Here is an 18,568-nt window from a genome sequence, read left to right on the forward strand (position 1 = left end):
TGTCCCTGGCATGCAGTGAAAACAGAGCACCAGCTGCTGTAGTACATTTGTCCTCAGGTTTCCTGAGTCGAAGTGCAACGAGATATGGCCTAAAATGAACCATTGTTTTAACAATGACATAGTTATTTCCTTTGCAAAGAGTCCTATTTTTAATTATTTTTTCCTTAATCTTTCTATTTTTTTCTACCAATGTTTACAGTATATAGTACAATCCCTCTTGTTAGAATTGTTCTTTGTGTGGCTGGGAGGTGTAAGCAGGCATGTCTGCAGCGAAATGTCTGGGATACCGAGTCCAAAAGGCTTGTGCTACAGGAAGTTCTAAAACAAAACAAAACAAACCTGAAAGACTCCATCATAGTTCCAATATAGAAAACGACTGTATCCTTTGGAACATAGCCTGTGTTTCTATTCTGATAGGATGTTTTTTAAAAAAGGATACCTTCTTTTTGAAAATCGTATAATCGTATATGCTCCAGCAATGGGGGGGATCTTGATTTTGATTACTTAAAGACACGAAAGAAAATCTGCCACTGGCAATGCTTTTTTTTTTTTTTTTTTTTTTGGTGACTGGTTGACTGGTTTTCAGTTTCAGCCAGCTCTGCTCTCCTGTAAAGCCAGTGGACCCAAACAGACCTGTGTGACTACACCGAATCCTCCAGTCTTCAGGGAGGCTGCCTTTCATGCATATCTTGAGGTGGTACTCCTGCTGAAAGAGGTTCTCTTTGTCTTTTTTGTCTTTATTGTCATTTCTCCCTTGCACTGGCACAAGCAGAGTCTGGTGAGGGAACAAAGCAGGAAACTAAACAGTGAAAACTTGCAGAAATTTGAACAAGAGAAACTGTTTTAAGGAGTGGGAGAAAAATAGAAAGTCTTCTCCCTCACATGTTTTTTGGGTGGCAGGGGCATATATATATATTAATATATTAATATATATATATATATTTATTTATATAATATATATATTAATATATGAATATATTTATATACAAAGTAAGAAAAATGTTTGGGATGTGCTCGTGTATTATGGCTGAGGAAAAAAGACTTCTTTTTGCTTGAAGCAAACTCTTCATTCAACTGTTCTGTGAAACCAGAGTTTGGTTAAAAAAAACGTTTGCACAAGTAGTTTAGCAAGCATGTCATGCTGCCTCAGCCCTTTGTTCTCATTTATGGAAAGTGAATCGTGCATACTTACATGTTTGTGGACACAAACAACAAATAATTTATCAAGTTATGATCATTTCTGTTGTTTTACAGGATGCTTGCTTGATGGAAATAGCAGACCTGAGGGCCTGTGCTGAATGGGTAATGTATGAAAATGACTCTCGGGGTGGTGAGTTAAGTTGGAATACAACAAAAAATGAAAAGGAAGTTCATTTGTTTTTCTGAGAATCCCATGAAGCACAGAAGTTCACAGAAGAACTGTGTACTTCAGCATCTTTGTGCTGTTGTTTATATATAGTGTTTTATTGAGGTTTTGAGAAAAGTGTTAGTTCTTTTTTTCCTCTTAAAGGAAGTTATCACTTCATGGAAACTACTTGGTAGCTGCAAGGTGATTTACAAATTTTGCTGTGCAGTTTCTTTATATTGTTTTGAGCTCCCTTTTGAGAAACCATAAGGAATCTCATCTGCAGGCTAATTGCCATGAGGACAGCCTTTGCTAATTTCTCCTAATACTTGGCCCTTCCAGAACTTCTTCTGCCTGAGGGATTCAAAGATTTTTGCCAGTATTTTAGGAGTCTTCTGTGTCAATAGACAGGTCTTGCATGAGAACAGTGCAGAAGGTCCTCTGGAAGACTGCATGCTGGAAGGCCCCTGGTGTACCTGGGCATTCCCCACTTGGATTTCCTGCCCCTTCAGCTGGCTGCCAGCAATAGCAGGGGATGGAAGGTCCTTTAGGATGTGGCAACTCTCCTGGAGAGAGGACTTATGCAGGGATTTGTTTCTTAGAAGCATCTTCCAAAGTGAATTTTCTTTTAACTTGGTATTAAATCAAGTGTATTTGACAGGTAAACAATGGCACTGAGCTCAATCATGTGCCATTTTAGCATCTTGTTGGCTGGGCGTTAGGGTGAGGAGGTTAGATGATAGGCTTTGGTGTTGTACAGTCTGCTTGGTGTCTGAAAAAGAGCTAGCTGTTGAACAAAATTGAGCAACGTTTTCTATTTAAAGAAAATGTACTGCCTCACCAATGCTAAAGGTGTTCATAGCTATGGGTATTTTCCAGCTAATGCTATTTGGAAATAACCATGTTTCAAGCCAGTGCAGAGTGGCATTACTGTGTATTATCCCTGTGTTTTGTAAGTAACTTCAGAAACATAACAAGCTTAGAGGATGCTGTTTTCTCTAATGAGTTAATATATTAGCATGCCTGGTTTGGTAGATAAGAATGGAAAATGGTTTGCTTCTGGAGAAGGTGGAGGAACTACAGAAAGTCCTTGAGAAAGAATCTCCCTCACACAGCTTGGCCTCAGCTTTTGGTGGAAATACAGGGATGTTAGCAATGTCCCAGTGCAGCCCAATGGATATTGGGTCAGGTATGTAAAATGTACACGTGTTTTGCATACCTGTGTTCAGAAACATGTAAAGACACTGAATAGGTTCATTCTTCCCCAGACTTGAAATGTGGTTTTTGGCTTCTGAAAGGAACAGTGCAACTTGGTTTCTTGTTTCGAAGCGTTCATTGTTTTGTGGATGCAGTTAGTGAGGAATGGGTGTCAGTAATAACTCTAGCTGTTTTCATCAATTCGAAAAGTCCAGATACCCCCCTCAGAAGCCTCTCAGCCCCAGGAGTGAAGTTGCGTGGCTGGTTTGAAGCTGAAGGCTATTTCTGTGCAGCACTGAGCTGCCTTTCAGTGGGAAGGAGGCTGTGTGAACAGGGGAGCTTGTGTGCTATGAAGGAGCATGTTCTCAGGGGAAGCAACAAGCTGGAGCAGGCAAACAGGTACCCAGACAGCTACCCAGGGAGACTGAAACTCAGCCTCAGCTTGCTAGGACTGAATGAAATTAGCATTAACAGAATATGAGAAGAAGGAAGGTTTCAGCCAGGAATCAACTATGAATCTGGTCAACAAGGGAAATGGGAAATTCTCACCGAAAAAATGGAAGGGACAGTTTTACAGGAAGTAATAGTTCGTGCTAACCTTCAAAGTGGGTAACTCTACAAACTTCTGCATAATTGCTTAAATGATTAATTGCTAAATATATTCACATGTTTCTGATCCAACTGCCTCAGGAACTCTCGCAGTTTTGAATTATCAACTTTATAAACCAACTGATAGGCATTTCTTAATAATTTTAGGATTTCTTGAAGGCAGATATACCCTTTCTAGACTTTCAGGCAATAGAGTAAGTAAGATGTTCTGACACTTCAACTTTTATTCTCATCTAGAGTGAGCATGGTAGAGTTTGTATTAAAAGTTTATGTTAAGAATTTGAGACCACAGGTTCCAGAATTTGAAAATGAGCTCTCTGTTCCCTCTGGAGCTGATTAATAAGCACATTTTTTAATTCTAGCTTTAAAGAAACAGGCTTTTGCTGTCTGAAGGATTTTCTGAAAAAAATTGATTTATTGCAGTGTATTTCCTGTCATGAGTAAATATTACTTTTCTATTGAAACTTTATGCTGGATTGCTAGGCTGAACACAGGTATGTAAAGTGCGTGTACATTTTAAATATTATTGTTGCTTACCACAAGCTCTGGAAAAGCATAATGTAGTAAAGGATGTTTATGGACTTTACAATTTTTAAGTTTTGGTTTTACTAAACCAGCAAATCAGATCAACTTGTTGATCGTTGGCTTGTCCTCTGCTACTATATTGCTGTAAATGCCTTTGGAATAAAAATGAATGAACTAATTAGACTGAGGCCAAGCAATAATTTGTGAATGTCTTTGTCCTTTTAGGTATTGCTCATTGCTTTACCAGCTGTGATGATGCCCTCAGAAGTTCCAGTGCCTTCAGGTATAAAGGTGTTACTGGACTGAGCTCCACAGAGAAGAACTTAATCAGAAGGGAGGAGATGCAGCAAGAGCTGTAAGAACTGATTTTTGTTTGTTAGCTTTTACTACTTAATACAAAAGGAAATTGTGTTTATATCCACTCTAGAAATTGTACAGTGGCATGAAACATACACTAAAAGCATAGCAAGTTATCAGAAGCCCTTCACGAGAACCGTGTATGTCTGTGAGTGTGGAGGGATGTGTTTGAAAACAGAGTAATGAGCCGAATAATGTGCTAATGGCAGGGGTTGTAACAGCTCAGTATGCTGGAAACCAGAATTTCCTACCTGTGTTGCAGTAGGGTTACTTACTGTTAATCAGTAACCTGCTTACTCTTACTAACCTTCTTATTACTAACCTGCCTAGTAACTATTGTTAGTAATCGGCTTGTTAGTAAGCCCTAACTATTAGTAGCAAGTTTGGAGCTGTGCAAAGGCAAATACATTTGGTTTTAGTCTTGTTGGCAACTGGCTTCCATGGTACCTTATCTGTTCACGCAATTAAACAGTTTTGTTGCCAGTCTTAATTGTCAGAAAAGAAAACTGTTTCTTGCCTGTGGACATCTGTCCTCTCTGTACTACAGCCACTTAAGCATGTGGGGGATTTTCCTGTGTCTAATCCTTGGATGCAGCACTGTGAGACACTGATTATCATAACTGGCTACTGCTAAAAGTGAGAAGTCCTCTTTGTTCATCCCGTCCTTTAACCTCAACCACTCCTTTTGGCTGGGCTAATTTAATGACTTAATTTGACTCGGAAGGGTCTGCAAAACAAGGAGGAAACGATGGGAAGAAAGCTGCCCTTTCTGAGAGTTCAGCTGCCCATGAAAGGATTAACGTTGTGGGTAAACATGATGCACTTCCTCTGAAGTATGCGGTGATGCCCTGTAAGACTGGATTGGGGATTTATTTCTGAGTTTGTGCACACTTAGCATGCTGGAAGCCTCTTAATGCTGTTACTCTGTAATACAAAACTAATATCTAAAGCAGTCCATCAGGTCCCACAACTTTCTTTGTATCTGCGCAGTTCACCTTACATGATCCCTGATTTTTATGCTTCTACATTTGACCGATGGTCTTTTTAGTATACAAGTAGGGAGGGGAATTTTTCTGATACTATTGTAAGCCTTAGTTTTAAACTGGCATTTCTGAAATACCTTGAATTCCTGTTGAAGAAAGAAGCAATTTTGAGTTTTGCTGGCATATGCAAGAGCTTTTTATTTATTTTTTTTTTTCCTCCCAAAGCCAAGTAATTAGCAAAATACATGTATTATACAACCAGAGATGTAAAACTGAAATTCCACTGAACAGACCTCAAGCCATTTCCAATTTTATCTGCGTGTTTTAAGTTAGTAAGCGTGCATCTGCCATCTCTTGTAATCACGGACTAGTCGGTCTTTCTGGACAAATGTATTTGGCATACAAACCTTGTTTGACAGAAATTTATGGGCAAATCTATAGACATACTTTCAGAAATAGTTCTTAATGCATGGTTTGATTTTTTGGAGTACCTGTATCTGCTATACTGAGGCAAACATTTTGCTTTCTGCCATTCTGGAAGTGTGAGGACTCTAAATGAGACAGTTAAATCATTTCAAATTAGTGATGACTTTTAAAGTTTTCTTCAAAAACAATTTTTTTTTTGTTAATCTGTTTTTCAGCAGCTGTAACCTTGTGTGTAATTCCAATATTTAATTCAGGAAGGTAATGATGCAATCATTTTTCCTTAAAGGAAAAGAGAACGTAACCTCCTGCTTGATGTTTTGGTAATTATGAATTCCAGAAGATAGTTTCTAGAGGAAGTGGTACCATATATACAAAGAAAGCTAGAGAAATGCAGGGGAGATTTGGAAGTCAGAAACTGAAAGACAAACACCGTCCTGAAAAGAGGGGCTGTTGTCTGTTGAAAGCACAAAGTGTTGTCTAATAGTCCATGGTGGCATCTTTTCTTGCTCCCATACCCTTGTTGGATTCCAGCTGGGTGTTGTGCTTCCTGTGGCAGATGTGAGCAGATGCAAGGGGGGGAAGCTTAGTATGGAATTTCCAAAGAAGGCTCCACCTTGTATTCAGCATTGTGAGAATTACTTTGAAACCCAGAAGGGATGTCTTTGCAGACTTGCTTGTACTGTTCTTCCAAACCTGTTGGAAATATTTTGCCTCACACATCCTTAGATTTTTAGATTTCCTTTTTATGATAAGAATTTGTGGTCAATTACCCATTGCCCAAAAGTCATCTGGGTCTTTCTCCTTATAGCTTTAGGTGACAAATTCCCGTTACAGAAGTTATTCCTGGACTTTGAAATACTTATTTAAGAGTACAGCCTACAAAGCGATCCTCTTCTTCCCATGTGATATTTTTAATCCTTTTTAAATACACCTTCCTCATTTTCTTTGCAAATTTTTTGAACATGTTTCTACTTCTGTGTTTTGGACATTAATTAAAATACTAGTCAGAATATTCAATAATTTGTGAGAAACTTCTGTTCATCTCTCTCCTGATAGTTTCTCTGAAAGCATAACTCAGAATCTGTCCTTTAATGAGCTTCTTACCTTAAAATGTTTCTATTATATCATCCTTAGTGATTCAAATTAATTATTTTTCTCCATGTTAATTGCATTAAATAGATTTGAGTTCTGACAGAAAGCAGTACATATTTTATTCTGCTTTCCTATTGTACTATACTACATCTTGGTAATTTACCAGAACCTCTCATCTGGATTTGAATTTTTGTGCTGAGGTTACTGTATTTTTTTTCATTAAATATAGACATCTTCATTTAAACATCATTATCCTTTTAGCTTTTTCTTGTCTCATCTACATTTTAAATCATCCACCTGACTGTGCTGGGGAGGGAAGACTTAGCTTTTAGGCCTTCCTACTGTTCATCTCATGACAGTATGGTATCCACACCTCTTTTTATTGTTTAGTCATATATCTGAAACTTTTGTTGCTGTACTTGCTTCATGAGATTTAATTCATCCTGACCAGTCTCTCCACATTTTGTTCTTTCATGTGACTTTTCATTGCTATTTCATTCCTTTTTAAATCCTTATTGGAGTACTTATCCCCATATATTTTCTTAGGGTGTTATTTATCCATACAGTATTTTTTTCTTGCTTGTAATGCTACTACTGAATAGCTTTTTTATTTAGATTTCACATTGCTTTCCTTTTCAACATCTGTGCTTCTCAAAGTGGTTGCCCTAATGTCTCAGAGTTTAATATTCTTTTTCCAAATTAAAGAATCCTATATATGTTATTGTCAAATGAAAACCCCACCTTTTCTTTGATCATTCTTGTTGAATTCTTCCAGTCCTATAACAAATAAATCAATCCCTTTTAAGATGGGAGGGCCAGGACTGCTCACAGTATTCATGCTGGAATTTATTTTTTCCAGTATATGGTATCGTATAATCTAGGAATATTTTTTTTACCCTCACATGCATTTATTTGCAATTGCTAAAAATGAATGATATCTACTCTTCTGTCATTCCACTTCATAAGATCACTTGGCATGTTCTTTGCAGTCAGGTGAATTTAATCATAGCATTGAATACTCTGTGGCCTCAGCACTACAGATCACATCTGAGTATGTTGAACAATGTGAATCTCATTGAATGTCTGCTGATAAGTGCATTTACACTGTTAAAATTGACCTTTTCTTCCCTGATGGCTTAAGTGATTACTAATTCATGAGGACCTTTCTTCTTGTACAGTAAGGCTGGCTTACTTGGGATCTTTTAATGGCACATTGTCAATTAGTTAAACCATATCAACAGGATTTCCTTAGTCCATATGGTTCTGCTTGGCTCTTTTGGACATGCCAGAAAAGTTGAGGCATAACCTCCAAAAGCTGTGCTTAACTCTTCCTTGTTATATCACAGTTATCCATGTGTTCATTAAATCTGTTCTTCTGAAGATTGTTTTTGCTACCTCCTAGTTCAAATGAGGTTTTCAGTGACATTTCTTATGCTCTGTCTTACTGGCTCAACAATTATACATTTATGTTCTTCTAGAACACTCACTTGAGTGTTCTAGAAGAACATAAATGTATAATTTGGTAATGTGTTAAGATTTTATAAACTGATTTGAAAATTCTTCAAATAATCTCTATATGAGAAAACACTCTGAAGCTTGTCTGCTTTCTTTCAAAACAAACAAAAACTTGTTTCCAAGAGATACATATCAGTAATATGTGGCTCTAAATTCAATAACATATTGTACAACTTTTCAGAATTATTGTATAATAACTACCGCAAGCTAACCAACCTTGAGTTTATATTGTGGCATTGTCAAGTATAACTTCATTGTAAACTAATATTTTAATTGTGAAACAATGATTAATATTTTAATATAAGATAAATATGCAATGGAAATTTTATTTAAATAAAACAAATAAGTTTAGAATTCATATTAGTTAGGCCACACTTCAAAATAAATTAAAAAAAAAAGGAAAGATAAAAATCCAAACACTAGGACACAGTTTCTCAAAGTCTGGAGGAAGAAATAATAGATTTAGTTAGTGCTTTTACATGCAGTTTGGAAGGAAACCTGAGGAAAACAAACAACACTCCCCTTCCCCAACCTAAAGCAAACAAAAAAAGCCAAACCCATATCCCTAGTCATTGCAGATGCTTTTGCAAACTCGTTAGTTTTAAGAAATATAATATTTACTATTCAATGAACGTGTTTTGAGTGCTTGTGCAAAGTCATAGTATACTGTTCTCTAAGCAGAGAAAGCTTGTTTGAAATCCTTATTTGTGGTTTGTTACATACATGTTTTCTTCTACTTTCTTTCCTAACACTGTATTTGACAGGTTAGCAGGAAAGCTAGTAACAGTAGGAGAAGCCACTAGCGATATAAATAGAGGGGAAAAACAAACAAACAAACAACAAAACTAAACTAAACTAAAAAAACACAGACTTGCATGTTGTGTTGTGTAGTAGCTGAAGTCCTGAGTAACAAGTGTGTGAAGAAAGGTACTAAAGCACTTCCTTAGCAGACTTCCATGCAACTACAGTTGGTGAGTTGGAAGGTTCTCTTTTTAAAGTATGCTTACTATCTCAATAAAGAAACTTAATGTCGGCATTTGTTATTATGGAAATGGACTATTTTACATGATCACAGGAAGAGCTCTTTAAAACAAAACGGAGGGGAAAGAACACAATTTTCTATCTTGGTTAGGTAGTAATACAAGATCTGGTAGCATAACGTGTTTTTTTTCTCAAGATATTCTACTGACTTTTCTTCTACCTCACTTGCCTACAAATGTTAAAAAGCTCTGTAAGAGTTTAAATGACTCCTCTCAGTGTATTTTGGTGCATCTTTTTTTCTTCTCTATAGTAACATCCTTCAGCAACTGCGACGCTCTTTGTATATTAGCTGAACAAAACACTGAAGTTGATCTAACAGCTTGTTTCCTCCAAAAGGAGTCACTTCTTTTCTGGCCCTGGCACTCCTCTGACCCATCACTGAACCAATTCAGCTCACTTAAGTGGGGAGAGAACAAGCTCCCTGGGAGCAGGAGGGAGGAACTGCACAGATGAATTTGGCCATTTTGTCTAACTGCAGTTGTCTTCCTTACAGCTGCTCTGCTGAAAACAATGAGAGGTCTTGCACAACAAACCCTTGCCAGTTCGTTGCCATCCTAGAAGATATTGCAGGAACAGAGCCCAAAAGGACTGCGATGTTTGAGCCTGAGAGGCATTGATAATAGCAAATTGCTACTCCAAAATCTCAGCTGGCTTTGCCAGTACACGGAAAAGCTGAACGTGCTAAGACCTCAGTAGTTAACAACGCAGCATGCAAGACATTATTTTTAACCACTGTTTGGTGTTAATTTTATGAACCAAACTGCACTAATGTCACAGAGGTCTAAAATAAAGAAGATGAATATAAAAGTAATTTTCTTGGTGGAAAGGAATAACTTGATCTTTCTCACTGGAAAATCAACAAGGTTTCTGTGCTAAAAAGACTGCAAAGCTAAGAGCTTTAAATTCACAAAATTTCATATCACTAGCAAAAAGACAAATTTTTCTTTAGTGTCTATTTCACCGCCAGCAATGAAATAGGTTCCTGAGCACCAGCCTGTCCTGTCTGCCTGCCCTTCAGTCAGCTTCACCATCACTGGCTTTCTCTTCCGAATCATCACTTTCGTATTCCTCATCCTCATACCCAAAGGCACCCTCAGCTTCAGGGTCGGACTGACCCTCTTGCGGCTCAGGGGACTGGTCAGACTGAGAGCTAGGTCTTGACCGATTCTCCTCCTCATCTTCCTCCTCCTCCAGGGAATGGTCACGTGGAAGGCCTGCCTTTGCTTCCCCTTCCTCCTCTTCACAGTGTTGGTCAGAGCCGGGGCTGGCCTCCCCTGTGTGGCAAGGCTGCTGAACGTGAGGGCTGGCTCTGGTCTCCTCCTCGTCCTCTGCTTCACTGGATTTACTGTCTTTTGTGGAAGCTCTGACACCTTCTCTCTTCTCTTCCTCCTCCTCGCAGGACTGCTCAGCCTGAGGGCTGATGTCAACTGCTTCTGCTGAAAGGAAGGATTCCCTTTCTTTCACTTTATCCTTGTTGGCTCTGAAAAGACAATTTGTATGTTATTTTTATTTTCAGGTAATGTGTTTTAAAGTAGCTTTTAAAGGATTACGCCCTTCAGGTAATCTAGGACAAATCCTGGTAGACTTGGCTGGGGTGTAATCGGTGAAGGAAAAGGGAAGGGGGGATACTAGAGTCTGCTTTTATGCTAGACAGTAACAGTATTGCTTACATATATTAATTTTTCCATTTATTTTTCATTTTTTCCATATCTAATTAGATATTATGTCATAATATCGAATGCATATTGAGAAGTATTTTTATAAGGCTTACTTAAAAAAAAACAGTAAAAGTAATGCAGTATGAAATGACTTCTCAGCAACCTGCCAGAATTTTTGGTAAAAGGAACCAACCAAAAATGTTTCGTATTCTTCATTTTTCTTTGAAATGCCTTGTGTGTAGCATTACCAGTGCTCTCCTTGGATTTACGAAATGATATTTAATTCAGGAAAAAACAGTAAAATGTACAGTAATGCTAGCATTAGTATTACTAACTACATCCAGTAAAATATTTACCTGGGAGATACTGCAAATAATTTTCTCAACACTGAAAATGACTTTCTAATTTCTAGATATGTAGTGGCAAAAAAAAAAAAAAAGCCTTCAGTAATCTCTACCTTTCTTTGACATCAAGACCAAAATCTTCAGCATTGGAGCATCCTAGCAATTTAGTTGTTTGTCCTTTCTTTGAAACAAACTCTGGACATACCCCCAGAGCTCTCAGTGTATTAGAATAATGCTTTTCTGCAGCTATTCTGGCATTTTTCTGTAGGAAAAACACAATGGTTAAGTATTATCTAAATGCATTAAATGGCCTGTCTTCAGATACTTTTGTTTATTAATACTCTGTTTCCTTATTTGCACCTGGCAAGTTGAATTATTAACTGCAGGGGAGAATGGCAAAACCACATGAAAATTTTATACCAGGTTTTCCTCCTTTTTCCTTTACTAGTTTAAATGCAGATTGCTCCCTGCACCCACTGGGTAATGAAAAGCTCTATAGTCTGTATGCTGTTACTGAGGGAGGAGAAAGAAGGTGCAGATAGGAAAAATCAGAAGTAGTTTTCCTAGGGCTTCTCCCTTCCCCCTTCTCCTTCTGTCATCCCTCTGGGGGAGCCGCTGCTCAAAAAGATGGTATTGGTTTACCCTCTTACAGTGCTCTCTGATGAATGGCCTAGATCTGTATCTCTGCCTCTGAAATGGAGGGGGTGAACTCTAGACCTCCAGGTAACACCTGAGTGAGGAGGACTTGTCCAATCCGCATTAATGTTCCTGCCCCTGCAGTGGTGGCAGACCAAGGAGCACACGCAGAAGGGACGAGGGAACTGGTGAGGTACAACTTGGTATCTCTCTGTGCTTGTCACACAGTCAGGGACTACACTACCACCACGTGGTTGTAAGGAAATGGAGAAATTAAAATACTGCATCTCAGCTTCACAGTAGACATGAAGAATGCTTGAGTTCTCTTAGCACTTTTCCCAACTTAAACCTCTCATGTTTTTGCCGTATGTTCTTGTTTTATTTACAGCTGTGTTATAATTGAATCAGATGACATGTTTAGAACAGCCACCTCTCCTCCCTGTGCAAGCCTGCCGTGAACACTTACAGAAAAATAATATTTATACAGAGGTGGAGCAATGGAGATTAGAATGGACAAATACTGGCCTAAAAAATAGTGTTCAAATACCTTCTAAAAATGCTTGACTGACTACAAGTGCTATACACAGTAATTGAAGATGACATTAAAAAGAACGGAGAAGCAAGACAACCTGAGTGACTCTTTCCAAAAGCAATGGCCTTTGGTTTACTCTTTCTTCCATTTCTTGTAACTCTTGCAAATATTCTTGCATTCTCTGCTTCTCGTAATTCCTAAGGGAAATACAACAAATGATTATTGTCTATAATAGAAGAAGTAATTTCCTACAGCAGACCAAAGTCGAATTGCTTATGACAAACTTAATGTTGTCCTACTTAAAAATATATAAAAGATAAGTTTTTTATGATGGAAGAATCTTTTGCTATTTTACCAACCCCTCTTCTCACAAGAAGGGTGGCTATGTTCTGGATCATAGTACCCTTTTTTTCCTAGCTGCTTTGTCAAGGTCTCAGTGTGGTGGGATGACAGAACCGTTGCTTCGTCAGCTGAAATGATAGCTCAGGTCATAGCAAGTCCTTGCTAATCCAGCTAGCATGGGCTGTAATCCCGTGTGTGTGACAAAGACCCTGATGATGCACTGTTGATTCACATCCCTTAAGGCTTTAACACTGGCCCCATAAAATTTGGAGCTAGTTCTTGCAGATCTAGTTCATTGCCTCAGTTCTAACACGGATTATTTTGTCAGGCAGTGTGGGAACACATGGAGCCAGCTCAGGGTTGTACCTGAGCTCCCAAGTTCTTTGCAACCTGGAGTGCTGGCAAACGAAGCAGAGGACGTGTCAGGGGCTGTAGCATGAAGCACTACAGGACTCACTAATTAGCTTAAGCATAGCTGAAGGGGGGCTGCACAGGCCCTGGAAATAACATGGCTGTGTTCACGTGGTGCTGCACCTCAGTTCCTAAATCTTGCTGGTTCGACGTTCATCTGCACTGGGCCAGCTCTAGCGTTACCAGGTCAGGCACTGAAGGGCGGGTATGAGAGCTCGGGGACATCTCTCTTCCCCGCCTCCTCTTTCCCTACCACTCTCTGAATATGGCTGTGCATTAAGGCAAGTTATTTACCATTTTAAGGGAGTGAACTTCATTGTTTCTACGTGCTTGCTCTCTCAGAAGGCTTTCTACAAACCCAATTATCTGTTAGAAGAGCACTTACATTAATGTACCTTATTACCCAGCCCATGTTGCAATAAGCATTATCAAGTTAAGCACTTGTACCACCCTTAATGCATCAGCACTAGGGAAGGAGTCTTGCTTTGTAATAGCATCATTTTATGTGCAGAGAAGAATTAAGTGTGAGTTTTTTCACTATACTCCTAAAATCTGATTAAGCTAAATACTGTAATGTGAAGTCTGCTGTTGAATAAACTTAAATCAAATCCGTAAATACACCCACTGTCTTTCCTAATTCTCCACCTTGCTGCTGTAATTCAGGTTGCTTTCTGCTTCTGTCCCAGAGTCAGCAGATCATCTGCCCAGGCACGATTGCATTATAAAGCTCCTGTTATTAACAGTACCTGCTGGTCATGTCCAGAAAGCATTAGGCTTGAACTCTGACTGACACAATAATTAGAAGGGACTGTCCCTTTTGTTCTGCATCTCTACTGATGCATCTCTGCTGTCCAGGACCCTACCTAAGCCCTACTTCTCCTAGACCATTGCTGTTTCTTCTCTGTGCTTTGGCTTCATCTGTCTTTGGACTACGTGGCAGCTTCCTGCTTTACTGTTGATACGAGTGCTAATCTCAAGTAATACTACTATTTTGCTTTTTTTTTCTGAAGTGGGGAACTATTAGGACAAATAAATGAATTGTGCAGCCATATCAACATCTATCAACCCAGCACTCTCAAGGGTGTTCTGCAATTACACTACACCTTCTCCTTACCATTTTTTAAACTTAACTTTCATTGCTACTTGGTACGTCAATTTAGAAAAGACTGGACTCTCCTGTTAGCTGGTCTGTAACATTATGAAGTAGAAGGTATAGACTGAGATATTAGAATGGGCAGCAGTTTTCCCAGTTGTGATACTAAATTTGGCCACATTTGTTTTTAACTTTTTAACTAGCTGCTGGTACAATGAATAATTTATCAAATGAGTAATTACATACACTTAAACTCTGCTATTTTTTACATTGTATGCTTAACATACAATGTAAATTCAGAGGTTCAGGATTCAGGGGAATGAAACAAAATACCTGAATGTTTCTAATTTGGATTTAGACATCTGAGCTAGGCTCTGATGTGGGTCATTGGCCTCAGCCCGAGTTGTAACAATTTTCTGCAGTTTTTTCGTTCTTTGTTTCTGCTTTGTCCTGTTTCTTTTTTGTTGTTCTTCCAGCTTTCTCTTTTCCTCGAGTGAATTCCTGGGTGGAAAAATAAACTAAGACTAAATTCATTTGGAAACAAGAGCAAGACTTCAAAGGAAGTTTTGGTAAAGGAAATTCAAAGGAAAAAAAAGGAGTGAAAACAGGGTTGGTGTAAAAGGGCATGTGATACACGCCATTGTAAGGGATTCAGGTGTAACTTGGGAAACTGCAGTCATTTGTCCCTTTCCTGTGGGCACGTTCAGAAATATGCACTACTGGTTTTGGAAAAATCAAATACTAATGAAGTCCTGTATTCAATATTTTAGTGTAAGGACTCAATTATAGTATAAAACTTAATATATTTAAGTCTCATATTCACTGTACGGAAGAATTAATGACATCTGTAGAAGTACAAAAGAAGTCTACTCTAAGTATTTATAAAATGCAGAACATCACTAAAGTGGTCACCTGATGGCTTGTAGCCTTCGTTGTGTGGATTGAGTGATTTTTGGTGATTTAGATTCTCCAAATCCCGAGAGAGGTGAATTTGCACCTCTCATTTGAGGTTTACGTCTTGGAGAGGCGTATGGCCAGCGTGTTTCCTTCAACCTTTCTTCATCCTCTTGAATGTCCCTCAAAATCTTCCCCTTGTTTGAAGGAATGTGTGGAGTACGAAGATCAAATGGTTCACAGACTGTAAGGTGTTTCACCTGTTTTTTTTGCAGGAGCCGTTTCTGAAATTTCTGGTGGAGTCGTTCAAAATCTGGAACATCTGGTTTGATCTTGGGTTTATGTTCTGTCTCCTTTGGTTCCATGCACTTGTGTTTCTTCTTTTTATTGGTGTTCTTTAAAGCCAGCCTGCTGGTGGGTAGGGATGAATTACGCAGCAACTCCTCAGCTCTCATTCTAATCCTAATTTCTCTGTAGAGCTCTTCCTCCTGTAACTTGTCATTAACAGCTGGACTATAAACACATTTAGGAATTGGTTTTGCTTTGAATGGTTTTGGTTTCTTTTCAGGTGTGGAAAGGTCTCTTAATTGCATTTTCCTAATTTCATTCCTTTGCTTCTCTCTTTCAATGAATTTAAATGGCTTCTGAGAAGCCAAGAGCTTGAGTTTGCTTCTCTCTTTCACAGACTTCCTGCGCTCTTCATTTCTTTGTATGATTTCACGGTAGAGCGGAAGGAAAACTGCAGCGGGCACTGGGTTAGCTCGGAATTTTTTCTGACACTCCGCTTCTTCCTCCAGCTGCTTCTTCAGTAAGTTATTTTCCATTTCAATCTGGGACTTTGATTTGACATTCTGTTCTTTTTTTCTAGCTTCTCGAATGGTCATCTGGAAAGGCTTGGGCACAGTCACTTTTGGTGACCATGCCTTCTGCTTCTTCCGTGTCATTCTGAAGACCGGCGAGTTTGGTAAGCTGTGTTTGGTTCGGGCAATGTAGTCTTCCACAGAGAACCCGTCCCACATTTTTTCAATCCGTTGCTTAGCAAATGATGATGATCCAGTTTCACTACTGTTTTCTTCAAATGCTAATTCTTTGTCAGACCCACCAGATACACCTGAGCCTAAGGGATCGCTTAAGTCAGAGTCAGAGAAGGATTTGTGCAAATTTAGAGTCTGATATGAGCTCTTCTCCCAAGTTGGCCTTAAAAAAGGGAAGAAAAAGAAGAAAAAAAAAGCTGTTTTGAGTCCAGTCCAATATTAATGCAAATTAAAAAAAAACTGTGCTTTACTAGACACATTGCCGAGTCCCTGCCATGTACACATTGTAGATCTCAAGGTGAATAAGCATTTTAATGATTATAATTAACTTAATTAACTTTTCTGTAATGATCTGCTTATAGGAAAGGGGGAGAGTAACATTTTCCAGCTGCAGCAAAAAACTGCTGTATTTACTGGTGTCTGCAAAGCACTTGAGAACCTTCAGGTAAGAGGTACCCCAAAACTTACCTGCAACACCCATTAGAAGCAGCATCTTTCCTGGCCACAGCCACAGGCTGTACTCCTTTTAAATAGAGTTTATTCCGATACATACTTTCTAACTTTGCCATGGTCTCCACATGGGCATTCTTCAACTCTTCTAGCTTCAAGTAATATTCTTGATTGGAAGTGCACATTTTGGAAAAGTCTATCCAGTTGTCACTGTCTCCATGTAGAGGGAGGGTCTGCTCTCTGTCAGTATTTGAATCCACATCAAGAGCATCCTAGAAGAGATTTGTAAATTTTTCTGATTCTTAGGATAAAGAGCAACAATGTGTTTAACATTGCTTTATTTGTCTAATTCATGAAGTAGTAACACCACATAGATACCTGGATAAGGATTTTCACGTGAGTCACATGGAATAATCTTATTGTATAATAATTTATATCCTGAGGCTACTGAAGTCTGTCTCTGTAATCAATGTGTTTGTATCAGGAAATGAGATCAAGGATTTATCAGAAGAAAAAAAGCTTGGCCATTTTGTTAAAAAAAAAGAAAAAAAAAGCATAATCCTTCCTTGCTCAGTACATAGCTCTAAAAAAAGCCTTAAACCACAAACCGCCCTTCTGTGTCTTGCAGCATTCTGAAGTCAAGTCACTAGGTGCTGTATGAATGCTGCTTTAGCCATTTCTGTAACGCGCTGTGCCGTGAGCGGGATCTGCACAAGCTTCAGTTCAAACAGTGCTGGGCAGCCCGCCCTTGTGTGGAGGTAAGCATGCTGCATGGTGGCTCACCCTTCGGAGAGCTTGCACAAGTTTAATAACCAGTGCTGTTAAACCCAGGTTAGGCTGCATTAAAAAGGCTTCCTTTGCATTATGTTAAGCGCTGCTTAAAGAAGCTACAGGACCAGTTCCTTCACCTAAAAATAGCACAACAAATAGCATAACACCCTTCCACACTTTTTTTTTTTTTCTTTCTTTTCTTTGCATCATCCCCCACCCGCCAAGCCCCAAACCCTTCCCCCGGCTTTCGGCACTGCCCCTCCTCCACCCCTCTCAGCCAGCCGCGGGGCTTAAGGGCCCAGCAGCTCCCCCCGGCCGCCCTTCCCCGCTCCCCGTGCCCGTGCCGGCGGTACCTGGGCTGCCGGGGCCCGGCTGCTGGCGCCGGGAGGGGAGCGGGGCCCGGGGGCCGCAGGCACGGCTGCCATGGCTCCGGCGCTGGGGCCGGTCCCGGCTCGCTCAGGGCCCGCCTCGCTGCGGGGGGAGCCGGGATTAGCGAGCGCAGGCGGGGCCCCACGCCTCTGCCTCCGTCCTGCCAGAAATCCCAGCCCTTCACAATGTAAAGACACCCGTGAAAAAACGACGCCGCTGGACACAGCGCGTGGGAGTCGTGTCCACAATTGGAAGCTTGAAGCGATGGGCAAGCCCTCACCAGAGCTGGCACCCACACTGGCAAAGTCAGTTTGAGACGTGTTTGCTGTAAGTAATCCCGTTATGAAGTGTGATTTGTACGTTTAACTGGGCATTAAATAACATGCACAGAATGCTACTGTCCCCACTGATTGTCCCTTTAACTATATATATATATTCTGATTGTCATACTTAGCTTTAAATCATAGCAAAGTATTTGAAGAAACAATTTTTAAAATATTCAAAATTATAAACATTCAAAACTGTGAAATATATTTGACACAAACTCTCTTATTTGTACGAAACCTGGGGAATCCACGGCTTTCCTGGTAGCTGAGGTAGGGTACAGCTCTCCCTACTGAACTGGCTCACTTATGTGCACTGTGCTTGCTCCTGTCCTAATGCACAACTAATGCAATACTGCCTTTCTCAACAAGGGCAGTTATTTCCTTTAGATACTAACAGACGGTAATGTTTATTCTATGAATTCCTTCATAGAGCATTATTTGCATCAGTATAAAAATGTATAGTTGGTAATTTGACTTCTCCCTGAGTTTGTGTATATACACATGTACATTACTTGAGCTGTCCCGTTTCATTCCCAGGCTTTTCCTAAACAGAAAGGGGAGTTGAACACCATGACAGAAGAAAAAAAAAAAACAAAAAAACAATTAAGACTTAAATAC

General features: G+C 39.5%; 1 protein-coding gene across 2 annotated transcripts; it reads right to left on the minus strand.

Annotated features, from left to right (window-relative positions):
- Positions 1-4,078: 4,078 nt before the first annotated feature.
- Positions 4,079-17,751, minus strand: FAM161A (FAM161 centrosomal protein A). 2 transcript variants are annotated; one of them, XM_027453303.3, is made up of 7 exons: positions 17,609-17,751; positions 16,503-16,756; positions 15,019-16,197; positions 14,440-14,607; positions 12,358-12,457; positions 11,206-11,354; positions 4,079-10,570 (listed from the first exon to the last, which is right to left on the minus strand). In XM_027453303.3, exons 1-7 carry the CDS (start codon positions 17,678-17,680, stop codon positions 10,105-10,107), a joined length of 2,388 nt encoding a protein of 795 aa, XP_027309104.3. In that variant the 5' UTR covers positions 17,681-17,751; the 3' UTR covers positions 4,079-10,104. The 2 variants fall into 2 exon arrangements, with proteins under 2 accessions (XP_027309104.3, XP_071891351.1); XM_072035250.1 differs by lacking the exon at positions 14,440-14,607.
- Between the last annotated feature and the right edge of the window lie 817 nt (positions 17,752-18,568).

The sequence above is a fragment of the Anas platyrhynchos genome, chromosome 3 (genome assembly GCF_047663525.1).
Source record: "Anas platyrhynchos isolate ZD024472 breed Pekin duck chromosome 3, IASCAAS_PekinDuck_T2T, whole genome shotgun sequence".
NCBI lineage: Eukaryota > Metazoa > Chordata > Aves > Anseriformes > Anatidae > Anas > Anas platyrhynchos.

Excerpts from the sequence above, each read along its gene's own strand:
- FAM161A (XM_027453303.3), bottom strand. The coding sequence starts at position 17,680 with ATGGCAGCCGTGCCTGCGGCCCCCGGGCCCCGCTCCCCTCCCGGCGCC. Across the intron at positions 16,198-16,502 it reads GCTTCTAATGGGTGTTGCAG|GCCAACTTGGGAGAAGAGCT; the intron begins GTAAGTTTTGGG and ends CCCTTTTTTAAG. Across the intron at positions 12,458-14,439 it reads TCCAAATTAGAAACATTCAG|GAATTACGAGAAGCAGAGAA; the intron begins GTATTTTGTTTC and ends TATTTCCCTTAG.